This window comes from Kogia breviceps, chromosome X, assembly GCF_026419965.1.
Source record: "Kogia breviceps isolate mKogBre1 chromosome X, mKogBre1 haplotype 1, whole genome shotgun sequence".
Lineage (NCBI taxonomy): Eukaryota > Metazoa > Chordata > Mammalia > Artiodactyla > Physeteridae > Kogia > Kogia breviceps.
The window spans coordinates 118429393-118447382 of NC_081330.1; the positions used below are offsets into that span (position 1 = coordinate 118429393).

At 48.5% G+C, this 17990-nt stretch overlaps 1 protein-coding gene across 14 annotated transcripts in view; it reads left to right on the plus strand.

Moving 5' to 3' along the window:
• Window positions 1–4459: 4459 nt before the first annotated feature.
• SH3KBP1 (SH3 domain containing kinase binding protein 1) overlaps window positions 4460–17990 on the plus strand; it is a 341435-nt gene continuing 327904 nt past the window's right edge. For 4 of the 14 annotated variants that reach the window (XM_067023812.1, XM_059050827.2, XM_067023816.1 and 1 more), the window contains exon 1: window positions 4511–4931. In XM_067023812.1, coding sequence (XP_066879913.1) covers window positions 4928–4931 — 4 coding nt within the window. In that variant the 5' untranslated portion in view covers window positions 4511–4927. Of the gene's footprint in view, window positions 4932–17990 lie in introns of all 14 variants that reach the window. The other 10 variants (XM_067023820.1, XM_067023821.1, XM_059050822.2 and 7 more) reach the window with 9 other exon arrangements.

Consider the following 17990-nt stretch of genomic DNA (forward strand, 5'->3'; position numbering starts at 1 on the left):
ACACCAGTCTGTGATGGGGCCTCTGAGCACTCCCTACTTTTAAATCTTTGTTACTGGTAAGATCAAAAGCCTCCTATTGGGTTTTTTTTAAACTTTTTATTTTATATTGGAGTATAGTTGATTAACCATGTTGTGATAGTTTCAGGTGTAGAGCAAAGTGATTCAGTTATACATATACATGTATCTATTCTTTTTCAAATTCTTTTCCCATTTAGGGTGTTACATAATATTGAGCAGAGTTCCCTGTGCTATACAGTAGGTCCATGTTGGTGATCTATTTTAAATATAGCAGTGTGGACATGTCAATCCCAAACTCCCCGTTTATCCCTCCCTGCCCCCCACCCTTCCCCTCTGGTAACCATAAGTTCATTCTCTAAGTCTGTGAGTCTGTTTCTGTTTTGTAAATAAGTTCATTTGTTATCTTTTTTTTTTTAGAGTCCGCATATATTTGTTTTTCTCTGTCTGACTTACGTCACTCAGTATGACAATATCTAGGTCCATCCATGCTGCTGCAAATGGCATAAAGCCCCCTATTGTTGATTAGCTCCTATTTAAAAAAATTGGCCTGTCGGGATGGTTTATTCTGATGTTAAACGCCAATTACTCTTTTTAAAGTTGTATATATTTATTACAATGCATATTTCACACACATGATCTTAAATTAATGTCCAATGCTTTTGGAAGTTCTTTGGGAATATCACTTGATTCACTTTTTAGTTGTGAAAATGCTCTTCTTTGCGCAGGACCCCTTGTAATCTTGGGGGGAAGGAGGCCAGGTAGAGTAGATAGAAAATAGTAGAAACCATATTGCTTGTTAATCTCCTAGGACTGTTCTCCCAATTTCCTATTTTCTTAGACAAAGCAGTGCTGTGAAAAGGATGGAAAATGTTCTTGGCAAGTTAGTCTGTACACTGGGGCTCTTGTTGTGTGTTTTAGATGCAAGTTCCTCTGACTGGTCAACTTTGAAGTCAGTTACTCAGGCATTCTTTGGATTTGTTAACAAGAACACCTATTCCTGTTTTATGGTCTGGTGGGAGAGCACATTTCATCTCCTACTTACTTCCTTTGTGTTTTCCTTTACAAAGCAAGCCTTTCCTACAAACTTTGTAAAAATAATCATAGTTTAGTTTTGTAAATGATCTGCTTCTCTGAGTTGATTAGTTTTTATCTCCATAGAGCTGGTAAAACCAGTTTTCTTAGATGTATTGCAAAGGATTCAGTGAAAAAGATAAAATGGGCAATGAGTGGGTCATTCTATGAGTGGTTATCAAGCGGAGTCAACAGTAGCGAGAAGTTATCTCTGTGGCTAGATCTGGGCAGGTGACCTTTAACCCAGTATGCATGATGCAAAGGAAGGCGGGAAAAGCCTGCCTCAGAATTGTGAGCACGGAGCCTTGACCGCTTGTTTAACATGCTGTCTGCAGGGTTTCTCCTTAAACTTGCACCCACCCATTTGAGAATTTGAGGGGCGTCATGTCCATATTAAACATTACTGTGGTGTTCTCAATGGTGATTTTCTCTTTCCCTCATTTCTTTCCATTTATTAATTGGAATTCCTCAGTAAGGAAGACTTGGCCCCTCTCCCTGACATATTTACTTATTTAGTCAGTTATTTATTTATATCCATAGGGACAGGACTTTTATTCTTTGGGTTATAATCCAATAAAATCATTATTTATTTTGTTCCTTGGGTTGTTCCAGCTTTGGCCTTTGGGAGCTCTTTTGATGCCCCTTTGACTTGCCCCGTCATCTTTATTGATCACTTCCTATTTTCTGGCACCATGAGGTTTCTACATTTCTCCATAAAGCTTGTCAGAAGCACCAGATAATAACTGTATTTTGTAAAGCACTCTGCATGTAATTTATATTAATGTAAAGATGATATTAAAGGTTATCAAAGCAAATTATCATTTATCACATGCAAATTACAGATGTCAAGTCCAAGAGCGAGAGCGTGACAGGCTGTGAGCGCGACAGGCTGTGAGCGCTACACAGGCAGAGGCTCAATGCCTTCCACTGCACCCAAAATGTTATACCCACTGAGTGACACAGTGGGGCCTTTTCATGTGACGGCATTTTTAAGTGTGAGAGTTCAGCTACTCTCCATTCCCCCCAAATGCCTCATCTACTCTGGTAGAAATGGGAGTTCAGTGGGACAAAGATGTGATATTAAATATGATTGTATTTCTCTAGTCATATTCATGAGATGAATTCACATAATTTGAAATAGTGCACTAACTATTCTGTTAAAAATACTTTTGTAAGAGGGAGGCAGGATGAGGAATTATACATCTACTCTTGTCAGCAGCTGGATTTGAATCTTGATTTTAACTTTCCTGTGCTAGTCAGCAAAAGTTTCTCAAAGGAGAAATGAAAGGACAATAGGAATAATTCAGAAGAACCAAACAATAAGTGGAGGGGGGTGCAGGGGAAGGAATGTCCATCTTTATAATTTAGAGCAATTCAAAATGAAAAAAGTCTATAGTGTTATGGATAGAACTGATACAACTTATTTTACTTAAGGCATTAAAATGAGAGTACAGCTCAGGAATTTTCAAAAATATTGTCGCTGTCAGTTTTTCTTCTGTGATAAAATGACAAATTTGTCCATGTAGGAAGCATACCCAGATCAAGGAGTAGGGACACAGGACTCTGGGTCAAGAAGGAAAACATATGTTCTGATATAGACCAGAGCCAAAACAAGACACAAAAGTTCAGGTTGTCTGTCTTTGTCAGTGTGAAGCTGGGAGAACAAGTAAAGAAGATTGTCTTCTCCAAGTAGGACAGAGGTGAATCAGGTTAAGATAGGACATGACACATGCTGCTGATTTTTTTTTTTTTTTTTGCCCTACAGAGTTCAGCCACCAGTTTGCTTTTTTAGGGTGGGGTTCAAGGAATAAAAGTCCCAGTAACAGTGGGCCTTAGCCAGGCTCTATGAGTTTCAGTGTTTGTCAGCTGTAAGATCATATCACAAGGTCTCATCGCCCTGATAGGCAAGGCATGTAATGAGTGAGGTGCCATGGCGCCTGGAGCAAGTCTAGCTGAGTATTCATCTGTGCCTTCAACGCTTCAGATTCTTAATTTCTATGTTCTTTAATCCCTTCCATAGGAGTCTGTCAGTGATGTCACTACCACCTTCTCAGGAGCTGTGTTGGATGGGTCTTCTGCCCCTCGATTAGTCTCTTGTTTAGATTGCTCCAAACACACACATAGTATTTAGAAAGATGATGCTACTGATCTCTTGTTGGTAAGACCCTGACTTTGAGGGTTTTTTAAAGCTAATCAAACAATTATAAGTACAACTTTCTGCAGAAATCCCAGAATGTAACCAATTTACAAGAGTTGCCCCAACATTATAGGTGAGGCATGGAGACAGTGTATATTGGGTAAGGGGTCAGCTTTTGTTTGTCACTTGTGGATCCACTAACCTTCAGCCTCCTCCATTTTTCAGGGGCTAATAATTTTAAAAATTTAATTTCTTTATTGTCTTTATTTTCTCTCTTCCTGAATGTCTCCCGTCTATTTCACTATCTCTTCCTACCACCAGATGGTGGAAAGGGAAAAGGAAATAACGAGATGGTAAATGAATGTGGTGGCTTTCAGAGTATGGTGAAAGGTGTGGTAGTGAATGGACCCCAAAAGGAGCTTGTGAGTTACCCGTGAATTACCACGAATTCCGTTTTCATTTTAGTGCCCACTCAAGGGTAGCCGGCCCAGGTCTGGGGGTCAATATGGCACAATGATGCCTGTTGGGGAGGAACTGCCTCGGTGGATTCCTGGGAACATGAAAGCCTGGGAACATTGCTGAGCAATGAAGCCCACCTGACCCAGGCATTGGGGTGCGAAGTTAGGGGTCCCTATGAGGGTCGGTGTGGGGCGATGCAGCCCACCAGCTTCGCTTCTCTTTCTGCATCTCCATCCCATCACCTCCTACAAGTCGAAGTCGCACCTGGCCTGCCGTTCCCACGCTACACTGAAGGGAAATAGCGTTTCTCTCCCTCCATAGGATGAACCCTTTCTCCTTCCCAACAGCCCCCTCTGTGAAGCCTTCTTCTGGGTTGCCTCGACACCCCGGGGTTACCTGTTATCACACTCAGCAGGTGTTCGACCCCTCACCTTCCCATGGTCTCCCCTCCCCCAGCCTGTCCTCCACCTCACGTCGCACCTTCCGGGTCGGCTCCTTCCATCTCCTTTCCCACGTGCCACTACACTCGGACGCGCCCTCCCCCCCGACCCTCCCTCCCCTCCTCTGGTCTCGAGGAGTCTCGCGGCATTTCCCGGGGCGTTAGGCGAGCCGCCGAGGGTGAGGGGCAGCCTCGCGGAGCTGGGTCCCTTCCCACTGGGCCGCAAGGGGGGCGCCGGAGCGCAGCAGTCACAGGGACGCCTCGGGCGCCAGCCCCTCCCGTGAAGGCCACGCCCCTAGAAGGCCCCTCCCCTAGAAGGCCCCGCCCCCGCCCCGGCGGCCGCGCGTCCCCGGCAGGCGGAGCCGCAGGAGCATCGCGGCGGCGGCGGCGGCGACGACGACGACGACGACGACGACGACGACGAGGACGAGGAGGGGAGAGCGGGCGGCGCGGCCGCGGCTGCCGGGCGCTGGGCTGGGCGGTGCTTTTTTTTTTTTTCGCAATTTCCACTGGCGGGGAGCAGGAAACCCGGCGCAGCCGGCTGCAGCGGGCCGCGATGCAGCAGCAGCAGGAGTCGCCCCGGGCCAGCAGCGGCAGTAGCAGCAGAGGCAGCAGCGGGCGGCGCTGAGCCGCCGCGGCCGCCGCTACTGAGGAAGAAGCCGGCCCAAACGCCGCCGCGTCCCTATCCCCGCGCCCACATCCCGGCTCCCCGATTCCCGCGCCCGGGTCCCGGCGCCCCGACCCCCGCGTCCGCCTCCGCTAACTTTCACGCTGCCTCGGCGGCCCGGCCCGGCTCGACGCCAATGGGTGAGTGGGGGGCGCCCGGGTGCCAACCTCAGCTTGGGGGCGGCGCTCCTGTCCCGGGACCGCGGAGCCGAGGAGGGCGTCCCGGGAGCAGGGCCCCAGCGGGTGACACCGTGGTGGGCACCCTGCCTGCGTCGCGCACCCCCCATTCACTCCCACTCGCGCCCGAGTCCCTGCCAAGCCCGGGCGGCGCCGACGGGAACCCCGCCGGGGCCTGGGCGGAGGATCGCGGCGGCCGGCCCGGGGCGGCTGGGGCTGAGGGATGCGGGGGGTGTGGTTGGCTTTTCGGGTAGGCGGGGAGAGTTTTGGCCATTTTTTCGCCCCCGGTGCGCCTTTCTCTGCGTTGGGGACGCAGGTACGGGGAGCTGGTGGGCTCCGGCCCTGCTCAGGGCTTGCTGTGCCCGCCTGGCCTCGCCTCAGGGGAAGCCGGAATCGCGGGGTCTCGGGGCGGCCGGCTGCCTTTGCCGGGGGGTATAACGTGGTTGGGGGGCGGGAAACGCCCCAGTACCCGGCCTGGCGTGAGGCCCTTGGGTCCGGAGCCCCTGACCCGCCTCCCTTCTCGTCCCTCTTCCTCCCGGCCCTGACCCCCTCTCTGCCAGCCTGCATTCCTCCAGCCTGGCAAGCTCTCCGCTCGGTGATGCTCAAAGGCCACTTCCCACATCCTCTAAGTCTTTAGGCTTGGGGAACTGGAAACGGTGATTTAGTCCTTGGTTTACTGGTCGAAGATCAGTTCCAAGTAGGCAACTAACTGTTAGGCCCCCTGGGTCCCATCTGGTATAGACCCAGGAGTATTGGAGCCACGTTGCCCAGAGGACCTGGCACTTTACTGGGCAATGGACTTGAGAGTGCCAGGGCTAATGTTTGGCTCACCCAGGTAATATTCTTGCTGGCAGCCAGTCTGTTTTCATGCCTCTGGCAGATTACTTTAGGGTGTTTCTAGGCCAAGCATAGGAAGACTGTAGATTATAATAAATCATAATGAAGTGAGACCTTTCTGTGTTCAGGTCATAGGATTTAGGTAGGCGAGTCAGACAGTGATCAGCCAGCAGTCTTGGGAGGCTCGTGAAGACAGATGCACTGGAAGGGGGGAGGTTTAACCCTGTCAGTTGTTGACAGGCAAAGTTCAAATCCCATTTGTGGTCATTTGCCATAAATGGTTTTCCTTTTCCAAGGTGGTGACGATCTGACGGCCTCTCAACTTCAATGTCACTTTTTTCTCAGTGCCCTTCTCTGATCCCTGCACCACTCCCAGTCTAAATCGGTTCCTTTCTGTTACCCTTTCTCCTTAAAAAAAATTGGCAGTATTACATCTTTATTTGAGTTTAACATTTCTGTTTCCTACTGTAAGCTCCATGATCATGGGGACATTGCTGTGTTGCACTGTTTTGCTCAGCACTGTTTTCTCTGGTACCTGGCACAGAGCAGGCCCTAAATAAATATTTATTGAATGAATGAGTGAATGAATGAGGAGGTAGGAAACCCTCCTACTCTGTGGAAGGCAAAACACTTAGGTTGGCACTCTTGTTTTGCTTTGGCACCTAATAAGATGATTTAGTTCATTAACAAAGTATATACTTTAAACATCACCCACTACTTTCACAACAGATTGGTTTCTCCTGAGGTAACCAAAAATGCTGTTTTGATCACCTTTCGTTTTGGGTGGGTCACGTAAAGGGTTGCACACAAAAAAAAGATGTTAGATCCACATGTCTTCTCCCGTGGCTGGACTCTGTTTTCTGTATCTCAGTGGGGAGAGGACAGAGTTCTGTTTAAGAAGAAACAGACCTGTTTATCATTCAAGTCTGAACTGTTTTCATTATCAAGAACCTCCTAGGAAAATTAGAAAGTGCTTCTGCAGTTTATAGGCCTTTCAGGCTTAATCTTTTTTTACTGTAACCATTACAAAAGGGGGGGATGCTGAAAGTGATTTTCATTTATTTCAGGTGTTAATACTTAGAGGCGCTAAGAGTAAAATGGATGCCGTCATTTAGTTCATTAAAATGTTTAGAGTGGGATTTGATTCTTTGCGGTACGCAGGCCTCTCCCTGTTGTGTCCTCTCCCGTTGCTGAGCACAGGCTCCGGACGCGCAGGCTCAGCAGCCATGGCCCACGGGCCCAGCCGCTCCGCGGCACGTGGGATCTTCCTGGACCGGGGCACGAACCCGTGTCCCCTACATCGGCAGGTGGAGTCTCAACCACTGCGCCACCAGGGAAGCCACCAGGGAAGCCCTTAGAGTGGGATTTGAGATGCTGGTAGTAGTTTGGGGGCTAAAGATCACATGCTGTTTTCTTAAGCATCTTCAGCAGTGTATTTGTGATGAAGTACAGGTATTTAACAATTTATTCTGTATGTTTTCCAGTGGAGACACCTAACAGTGCTGTTTCTGAAGCAGGTGTGTGTGTACACACAGGCACACCCCCCTTCCCCAGTCTCCCGTATCTCTTTGGTTTTCAGAAGATTTGTCCAGTTTATCAATTTGATATACTTCCATTTTTACCAGGTCTGATAAAGATTTTTCCCTTGATGGATAACACAGTAAAGCTGTATTACATAGTTTTTGATTTGAAAAACAACTGCAAAGTATGCAATCCCTAACACTGAAATGAAGCCAGTTAGCTGTGAAATGGCCTCTTACAAAAGCACAGTCAGAATGTGCCATCTGAGTTTGTGGGGAGATGCCTTCAGGGCCAGATGCAGGGAAAGGGTCATGTAACTACAACTACACAAATATTATTACCACTGAAATTTGTGAGTCGTGGAGGATCTGCAAGCCCAGCGAAGGATTTCCATTTAAAGAATTCCAGAGTAACAACAAAGTTTGAACTGTCGTTAGCACTGTATCGTATTGGTGGTGCTAGACTGCTTTATGCTAAATCAGCTAAAGCTAAAATGAGTATGACATGTTTGCCTCCACAAACAGGCTCCAGTTAGAAATGGAAGAAAAGACTCCACCTTTATCAATCATGACCTTTACTTTGCCCCCTTCCATCCATCATGGCAGGGGCAAAGCCTTGCTACCCTCCTGGTTGCACAGACCTTGCTTGTTTCTTCTCGGACGGCTTCAGTTCTTTTTGTGTTACTGACGTTCCCTGATTAACCTTCGTATTTGTAATTTTAAAAAATATATATATTTATTTATTTATTTATTTTTGGCTGCATTGGGTCTTCGTTGCTGCGAGCGGGCTTTCTCTAGTTGCGGTGAGCGGGGGCTACTCTTCATTGCAGTGCGCGGCCTTCTCATTGTGGTGGCTTCTCTTGTTGCAGAGCACGGGCTCTAGGCGCGTGGGCTTCAGTAGTTGTGGCACACGGGCTCAGTAGTTGTGGCTTGGGGGCTCTAGAGCACAGGCTCAGTAGTTGTGGTGCACGGGCTTAGTTGCTCCACGGCATGTGGGATCTTCCTGGACCAGGGATCAAACCCCGTGTCCCCTGCATTGGCAGGTGGATTCTTCACCACTGCACCACCAGGGAAGTCCCTGTAATTGTTTTAAAGTCGGTTGCACACAGTGGTCAGTATTCATCCATTTATCCGTCTATCCGTCCAATATTTATTGACCTTCTGCTTTGTGCTCAGTGTTGTGCTAGCGGCAGGCACACAGCACACACAGACCTGCCGGCTTGGGCTTCTCAGTCTAGTGGGAGAGGTAGGCTTGAGTGCAGTACTTACAACAATGTTTAATTATAAGCCCAGATAGGTCTCCTGAAAGGAGATTAGAGAGGGCAGATCTGACTTAGGCTGCAGAGGGGTAAGGACAGTGTCTTTGAGGAGACTGTGTTTGAGTTGAAATGTGCAAGTTGGCTAGGAGCCATCACCGCCCTCCATCTGCCTGCCCCCCCTCAGGAGCACCTGCAATGGAACAGCCGTGTACCATGGGGACCCGCGGGGCATCACAGCGAGAGGGGGTCAGGAGGGACCACACGTAGCAGTGGGGCCTGTGTCTGGTGCTTTGGGGAGAGTTTAAGGAAGCCGGGTGTCGCTCTGGATTGGATGCTGTCAGGAAGCAGGGGTGAGTCCTGATCAGGCGTCTTAGTCATCTTACCGGAGAAGCGGGGAAGACCAGACAAAGGCTAGGATTGGTGAAGAAGCAGCAGTCACTCCTAGGAGCCAGGACCCAGGGACGCTGGGTGGGTGACTTCGGTGGTTTGGACAAGTTCCTGCTTTGTCCGTGTTCTGACCTGATTACGGAGTGGTCTCGTCAAGTACATGATGAGTGGGGTCAGTGAGTAGGAGGTGGTGGGGTGGGGAGAGTGGCTGTCTAGGTATATTTGGGGGTGACTTCCTTAACATCGGCCAGCTCCAGTCTGGGGACTGTTAAGCATTCAGAGAACGGACAGCTCACACACTCTACCCGGGATAAATCCGGAGGAACAGAACAAGCTGCTGAGAACCAAGAAGCAGCATGGCCCTTAATGGGAAAGATGCAGGGCAGCAAAGTACTGGAATCTTTTCAGTGTGAGAGAAGGAGGGTCTCTAATGCTGTGGTTCTCAGAATGTGGTCCCCTGGTCAGCTGCTTCAGCCTCCCCAGATCCTGTTAGAGATACCAGTTCTCTGGCCCCAATTCTACCCACTGAGTGGGGAATCTGAGGGTGGAGCCCAGAAATCTGTGTATTCATGAGCCCTCCAGAGGGCTATGATGCATGGTCAAGGTCAAGTGTAGAACCTCACTGCCTTGCAGATGAGAAAGCTGAGGTCCAGAGGGCGTGGGTACATGGGCACTCTGGTCATAAAATAAGATGCCATTATAAGTGACATAAGACCTCAGAGAAGGAGAAAAATGTGCTCCTAGTTCAGAACAAACCTCTCCTGGAGTTACTAGAACAGTTCAGTGTTGATTCATCCACGAATCCAGTCCAAGCCAGACCACCTCCAGCACCTGAGCATTAGTGACACTAGCTGGCCCATCTCGGTGTTAGTCACTTGGAGTATCACACAGGTCTTTCCCATCATCCCTTTTTTCCCCTCCGTCATCTTTACAAGGGGCATTAAAAATATATTATTAGCATTATGAGGGGTTTTGATATTTGTTTGTGATTTTCTATACCCGGTTGCCTGTATTAGCTTCCAATTGCTGCTGCAACAAATTACCACAAACTTGGTGCCTAAAACACCACAGGTTTATTATCTTGAAGTTCTGGAGTTCGGAGTCCAACATGGTTTCATCAAGCTAAGATCTAGTTGTTGGCAGGACTGCCTCCCTTCTGGAGGCCTAGGGGAGAACCCCTTTTCTGTTTTTTTCCAGTTTCTAGAGTCTGCCCACATTGCTTGGCTCATGGCTCCCTTCCACCTCCCAAGCCAGCAATGGGCCAGTCAAGTCTCTCTCAGTGTATCACTCTGATACTAATTCTTCTGCCTCTCTCTTCCACGTTTAAGGAGGGCATCAGCTGCATTTGTTTGGTCATTGTGTCCCTGTGCCTGGCTCATGGTAAGCCTAAAATTAAGATTGGTTGAGTTCATTATTATTCTTGACCTTCTAGCTAACTTCCCCCAGGTGTGTCCTAGACATCTCAAACAGCGCCTGCTGCAAACTGAGCTCAGCATTTCTCCTCCATAACACCCATCCTGACTCATTTATTCCCCATGTCCTTGCGGGCATTACCACCTTTCCTGTCATTTCCATCGGTATTCTGCTCATTGCCTTGCCTCGTCTTCCTTCCCCCTGCCCCTATCTCAGCCCCTTCCAAAGGACAGTCAAGTCCCAAATGTTTCTGGAATTGACCCCATGCCTTTACTGTTCTGCAGGTGCTTTCCATCCTGAATGCCTTAGCAAAGGTTTCACGAAGCTGAGCAGTCACCCTTGCCTTTTTCTGTTCCATGCTTGTTCAGGCCTCTGAGCCTCTTCCATGTCATTCTCTTGATGGGGAATGGATTTCACTCTCTTCTCTGCCTTGTAGTGTCCGTGTATTAGTTTCCTCTTCCTGTTTTAACAAATGACTACAAACCCAGTGGCTTAAAACAACATAAATTTATAATCTTAGACTTCTGGGAGTCAGAGATCTAAAATGCCTTTTACTTGGATGATATCAAAGTGTTGGCAGGGATGTGTTTCCTTCTGGAGGCTCCAGGGAAGAAATCATTTCCTTGCCTTTTCCAGCTTCTAAAGGCAGCCTGCATTCCTTGGCTTATGGCCTCATCACTCTAACCTCTGCTTCTGTCCTCACATCTCCTTCTCTCTTACTCTGACCCTGCTGCCTTCATTTTATAAGGACTGTTGTATTATACTGGGCCCACCTGGATAATCCAGGACACCCTCCCCATCTGAAGACCCTTAATCACATCTGCAAAGTCCCTTTTGCCATGGAAGGTAGCATATCCACAGGTTCTGGGGACTAGTATGTGGACATTTTGTGGATGAGTATTATTCAGCCTACCACACCCCTTATTCATCTTTTGAGGCCTGCTCCAAAGGTTTCTGGACAACACTTTGTCTTGTATTAAGTCTGTTCATCTCTGACTGGATGTCCCCAACTACATTGCCCTGGCTCATTGCCTGGCATACGGTAAGTGCCATATGTTAATGAATGAATGAATAAATGAAGAACCCTTTCACCCAAGTACAGTTGCTGTTTGAAATTCTCTGAGGCTATTGGCTGCCAGGAGTGTGTGTGCACTTCTGTAAAATCCCCCAGGCAGAGCGTGATGACAAGGTCTGTTTGCTGGCAGTTCACAGTGGCCTGCACTGCAGTGGGTAAGAAGGGTAATGCCACATGTGTCACATGGCTTCAACAAAGAGCTACAAGTTTAAGATAGCAAATTCTCTCTGGTAGTGATTCTCAACCTGGGACAGTTCTGCTCCCTCCCACCCAGGGGGACATTTGGCAGGGTCTGGAGGTGGCAGCTGGTGGGGAAAGGGCAGCCTACTGGCATCTGGTGGGCAGAGGCCAGGCAGGGACGCTGCTCCACATCCTGCAAGGCCCAGGGGGCCCCACCACGGTTATCCGGCCCCGAGTGCTGGGGAAGCCTGCTCTGGGCGTTACACAGATGGTCAAAGCATCGTTTCCTTCCTTCATCCTCAGCTGCTCTGGAACATAAGGTTTTCCCCTGTGGCCACAGCCTTTGTTTTATGAATGAACCAAGAAGTCGCTGGAGAGCAGGACTCTTTGGCAGTTCTTCACCATCACCATTTTGTCCTTTGAGTAGAAAGTGTCTTAATACAACTCTTGACCCCCTTCTGTCCATACCTGGGTCGTGAAGTTGTTGAACTTGCTTCTTCCATGTGTGGCTCCCCTGATGTTTTGTCTTCCTAGTGGGATGTGCTTAGGTGCTGGGTGACAGATGATGAGTCCTTTTGCCACCCACGCATGGGTCCCTGGAACCGAAATGCCGGTAGGGCCCTTGGCAGTCATGGCCCACACCATCAGATGATGAACTGAGACTCAGAGAGGCAAAGTGACATGAGCCCCCAGCTGCAGAACCCAGCTCCCTTTCAGTATGAGAGAACCAGCCCCCTCTATAGGTGCTCAATAAATATCAGGCTCCCACTTCCCCCTGTGAGGCGCTTTCTACGGCCTGTTTCCCTGGTAAGTTTTTTTAAACAGCTTTATTGAGATGTTACTCAGATATCATACAGTTCACCCATCTAAAGTGTGCAATTCAATGTTTTTTTGTATATCACATTCATTTTTATTTTTAAATATTTATTTATTTATTTACTTATTTTTGGCTGCATTGGGTCTTCGTTGCTGTGCGCGGGCTTTTCTCTAGTTGTGGCGAGCGGGGGCTACTCTTCGTTGCGGTGTGTGGGCTTCTCATTGCGGTGGCTCCTCTTGTTGCAGAGCGTGGGCTCTAGGCGGGCTTCAGTAGTTGTGGCACGTGGGCTCAGTCGTTGTGGCTCGCAGGCTCTAGAGCGCAGGCTCAGTAGTTGTGGTGCACGGGCTTAGTTGCTCTGCTGCATGTGGGATGTTCCCCACATTCATTTTTTAAATTACGGTAAAAGATACATAACAGAATTTGCCATTCTAACCATTTTTAAGTGCACAGCTTAGTGGCATGACATACATTCCCAGTGTTGTGCAACCAGCGTATCTATTTTGAAAACTTTTTCATCACCCCTCCCTGTGAGTTTCTAACTGGAAGGTTAGGATCCGTGTCCCCTGGAGGGGTTCCTGGACCACTCAACCATTTTGGGGAACACATGGTAGAAGTCCAAGGATCCCAGTTAAGATTCCCAAGGAATACAGGAAAAGAGAAAGTATGGTTTTGTTGTTTTTTAATGGTTTTCGCCGAGGTTTCCTTTCGGGTGGTACTTCATTTTTGCTCTGTCCCTCCACGCAGCTCCCTTGGTTCCATCCCTTTCATCCTGTGGGGGAATTCTGATTTTCTTTCTACATCCTGAAGCACTTGTGAGTTAGTTGCTTGGGCAACTTCCTTGGCAGTTACTGGGCTCCATTAAGAATATTTCAAATGTGGGAGAAAAGACTGCGGTGCCCGACTGGTCTCTGGAATCCACACGTGGAGACTTGATGGAGTGCCACGTTTCTTTGCTTCTGTTCCTTCAGCTGGCAAAGGTACACCGGCAACTGGTTGATGATGAGTGCTTGGTTTTCAACTTGATTGTTCTTTTATGGGTAAATATCTTACAGGCAGTCCTGTACATTAGGGGACACTTAAACAAAGCCAAATGGAGCTCGTGGGTCTTACCTCACTGGTAAACTATGCTTGCAGTTTGGCTCAGGAGGAAAAAACACTGATAACAACAACAAAAAAATCCTGGGATATTTGTCCTTCCTGAATGGTATTCAGTTGGCAAGAAAAGCCCAGTAAAGGCCTCAGCTTATTTCCTTCCAGTGGCCCGGGAAGTGGTGGGGCCACTGCAGGAGTCTGGTCTGTCCCCAGGCGCAGGGGACAGAACAGCAAGATGAAGTGCCATCCAATTCATGCTGCTGGTTCTTCCTCAGTGTCTTGGATTAAATACTATAAATATTTTAGTGCTGATTAATTACTCATTTTGCATAACAAATCTAAGTCCTTAAGCACCCAAGTGCAGCTTGTATAAACAGTTGAAAATACCAGCTCTTTAAACTTCAACTTCCTACCAGTCAGTGTTCAAACATCAGCCCTTGTGTTTTTGCTGGATTTTTCTGGACTCTTCTAGACTTGGAGGACTTGGGGCCCAGTTCTAGGTCTGGTCCTCCGGGGCTGCACCGTGGCACACCCACTCCCTGTGTGAAAAGTCTTTAATTAGTTTAATGTCCTCTCTAATTATTCCAGCTAGTTCTCATTTTTGTGCCTGGGGCTAGAAGGAGGTGCTTGAACCTTGTTTTGGATGAGAGCTGGGAAAGTCTGCCCTGGCTTCCTTTCCTTGCCCCACAGCCAGCTTCTCCGTGGATCTGTATCTTCTGCGCCAGACCCTTCTGGATGCTACCTTTGGCTACCTTCTGCTTGAGTAGTTTACGTGCTCACTTGGCGAAATTCACTGGTCATGAATAACTTTGTAAACGGGCTTTGCCTTTCTCCTATTTTGATCATTAAAAACACAAAAAATTTAAAAAAACCCTCTTGACAACTTGAACAAAATGGGACAGTTTTCACCATTTAACCAGTGATTTCTCAGTGGCCCTTTGTTTTCAATAAAATATTAGCTGGAGCACAGAGGTGCCAAGCCAAATACGTCTGGCAGTTAGCTCATCAGTGGTACCTAAGGCAGGTTGGGCAGTGTGTTTGTTAATTGACAGTGACCTTTTTGGGGGGCTTAATTGCTACCTTTGTTGGGAAAGAAATGAAATGAAAGTAATTAGCTTTGGGTGGGGGGTTTGAGAGGGGAGAAGGCAGGTAGGTGTGTCACCAATTGAAGAAACAATTTGAAAGGGGCTGCAGTTTGCCCTGTTTCATGTTTGTTGGGCAGAGACACTGCAGCTGCTTGCTGGAGAAGTGTTTAAATTGTTTTTTAGAGTTAGTTTTTAGAATAGGTTATGCATCCACATGACTCAAAATTCACAAGGTGAACAGTGATTACTAAAAAGTCTCCTTCCCATCCCAGTCCTCCGGCTATCCAGTGACCCTCCCCATATACTGTTGATATTTCTCGTGAATTCTTCCAGGGAGACTTGGTGCCTATACCAGCAGATAGGTATTTCTGTTATCCTCCACTTCACTTCTTGATTAATTGACGATGGGAGGACTTTCTAGCTGGTGATCTTCTCCCCTGGGGATGTGCGTCAGAACCCTTTGCCTGGGTTCTCCCCATCCAACTTTGATGGGGAGACAGGTGGCTTGTGGAAGTGTTCTCTAGGAAATTCTGCTGTGCACTCCTGATCTTACCTGAGCTGGGTTCTGAACCGGTAGAAACTTGATCCTGGATCTTCCATGATCTCGACCTCACTTCTGAACTGAGTTAGGAGATGTCTTCCTACTTTGATGTCGTGTGTGTAGTAAGGACTTTCTTCAAGTGAGGAAGCCAAGCAGAGCCTGCTAACCTGAAAAAGGGGTTTATTCGGGGGCCACAGGGGCCTCTCGTGCAGCCCAAAGGCCCCAAGGAGTCCCAGAACCAGGGATGGGCCAGCTGCCCGGTGTGCCCTTCTGCCATCTCTCCTCCCTGCCCCTGTCCCCTTTCTTTGTGCAGTCATTCACGGGGCACATGCCACAGTTCCAGCCTCTTGTTCAGAGTGACTTGATTCGATCCCAGTTCCAGATTCCCATTAGGGTGACTCCGAGCCCCATGGAGGGTGTCGCCCCCTGGAGACACACAAGTGGCTGCTCTTCTCCCACATCTGTGAGGCGAGGGACTGCCTGGTTCCAGTCCTGTGTCAGTGTTTAAGGAGGGCCTCCTTGGTGCCAGGTGAATGGTAGGTGCTGGGACAGTCCTGACCAGAACGCAGCGCTGTCCCTCGGGGATGGGGATGTCTGGGGGCCGCTCTTGGGGCAGGTACTATACATGCGGATGCTTGAAAGCCATAAGCCAGCATACCTGAAGGTGCCCTGGGCCCACTTTTCCTGGCTTTCTCTTGACAAAGGGGCGGTTGGTGTGAGGTGCTGCCTTCAAGGGTGATCCTTCAAGGCTGATCCGGCCACCTTTGGAGTCCCCCTCACAAGGCTCCCCTGAGGGGCGCCGATATGCTTCCGAGCGAGTAACAGCTGTTTTTACCCTTTGAGACCCTAAGTCGTGTGACTGAACTTGGTTCCTCCTTTTGAGTTGGCAGCACTTAAAAAAGTGTGGATGTGACTTTGGGGGCACTTGGAGGCGTCGATGCATTTGTGACAGGGGGCAGGGTGCATTTGTGACATTGTCTGGCTCTTTTAGGGAACCTGTGGGTTTTTAAATGGAGGAAAATATGAAGACATTGTGAAAAACAGCCACCGCCTGGCCTGGTGAGTTAACCGCTGGAGCCGGGTGATGTCGGTGAAGCGGGCAGGGGACTGCGGCTGTTGTGTCCGCTGTCCGCCTCTCTCCACCCTCCTGCCTTCTCTCTTCTCTTTTTCTCCTCTCTCCCCCTCACCCTCTCTCTGTCCCCTCCCCCACCCCTCCCCACCCCTTCTCTGTATCCCCACTTTCCTTCTCTCCCCAACTTTCTCTTCCCTCCAACCTCCTCTCTCCCCTCACTGTCCACCCACCCTTGCCTGACCCTCCCTCCTGCTCTTTCTGTCTCCACTTCCCTTCGGCCCCCCTTTTTGGCCCCTCCCCCCCACACCCTTCCTCTCTCATTCGTCTGTCTGTCCCTTCTCCTCCAGGCACCTACTCCCCTCCTTACCCCCCTGCTTGCTCCTCCCCCTTCCTACTAAGTCCCTCCTCTTCCTCCTCCCTCTCTTCCCACCCCTCCACCTCCCCATCCCCCTCTGTCCCCTCTCTCCCCCTATCTCCCCCCTCTTTCTTTCCCTCAAACCCTCTCTCTTCTCTCCTCTCCCCCATCTCTCCCTCCCCCAGCTCTCTGCCTTGAACACCCCCTTCCCTCTCTGTGGTCTCTTGCCCCCCCCCCACCAACACTCTCTCCCTCAAGCCCCTTTCTCTCCTGAAATCCCCCCTGTCTCACAGCCCTCCCATTTCTCCCTCTAAGCCCTGCCCACATGGTACTGCCTGTGCCTCAGCATCTTCAGCTGATAGCAGCACCTCCTTTGCACTGGTGGAGCTGGGTGAAGCTCGTGTATTCAGTGCAGTCTAAGGTCAAGATGGCCACATGAGGATGTGCGGGAAGGGCTTCTGCCACCCCCCCTCAGGGACCGGGTGACCAGCTCCCCGCCATGGAGGGCGGTTGTCTTAAAGGATAACCTCTTCTCTTACGATGGTGTAGAGGGCTCCATCCCTGACCGAGGGGAGGGGCAGATTCTAGGATGGGTGTGTCTTATTCTAGTTCCAATATTCTCTAACCTTGAAAAAAATTTTTGTTATAAATATATAGTGACTCTATAATAGAGTTTAGAAAGTAGGAAGCAGGAAAATTTATTATTATTATTTTTTTGCTGTATGCCTAGTTCTTCCCTTCCTGTTACCCTCTAGATTCAATAAAATCCTCTTTAAATAATGTCTTCTGGTCCAGGCCACATGGCAGAGTATTAAGGGGAGGTCATGGTGGTGGCCATGTTGATGCCTAAGAGCCCTACAAAGTTGAAGGAGTCTGGAAGCAGGAGAATTTAAATGGAGCACTCATACAGTACCCCAGTACAACCACTTTCATTTTATTTTGGTGTATGTCTTTTTAGACTTTTTACTATATACTTGAAGATAATATAATATATGGATAATATTAATATATGTAGTATATATAATTGTACATCCTGGGTTTTTGTTTTTTTACTTCATAGTCATCTCCAAAGCTAGTGTTTGTAGTAGCTGAATATGTGAGTTCCTGAATCTTATGTAACCATTTCCCTACCATTTGAGTATTTAGGTTGCTTCCATAATCTTGATATTATAAGTAAGGATGGCATGGACACTATTTTCCTTTTTATCCTTTAAGGAAATCAGGTTGTACACAGGGTGACATTCCACATCCATTCTTTGTTTCCATAGCCTCCAAATGACTGGAATGGCCCGTGCTGATGATTGTGATGTTAAGTCCGTGAGAGTCATTACATGTGCATTGGCAGGGTACTTGCCATTCCTGTGTTTGCTTTCAGTTTTAGTTCAAGAAA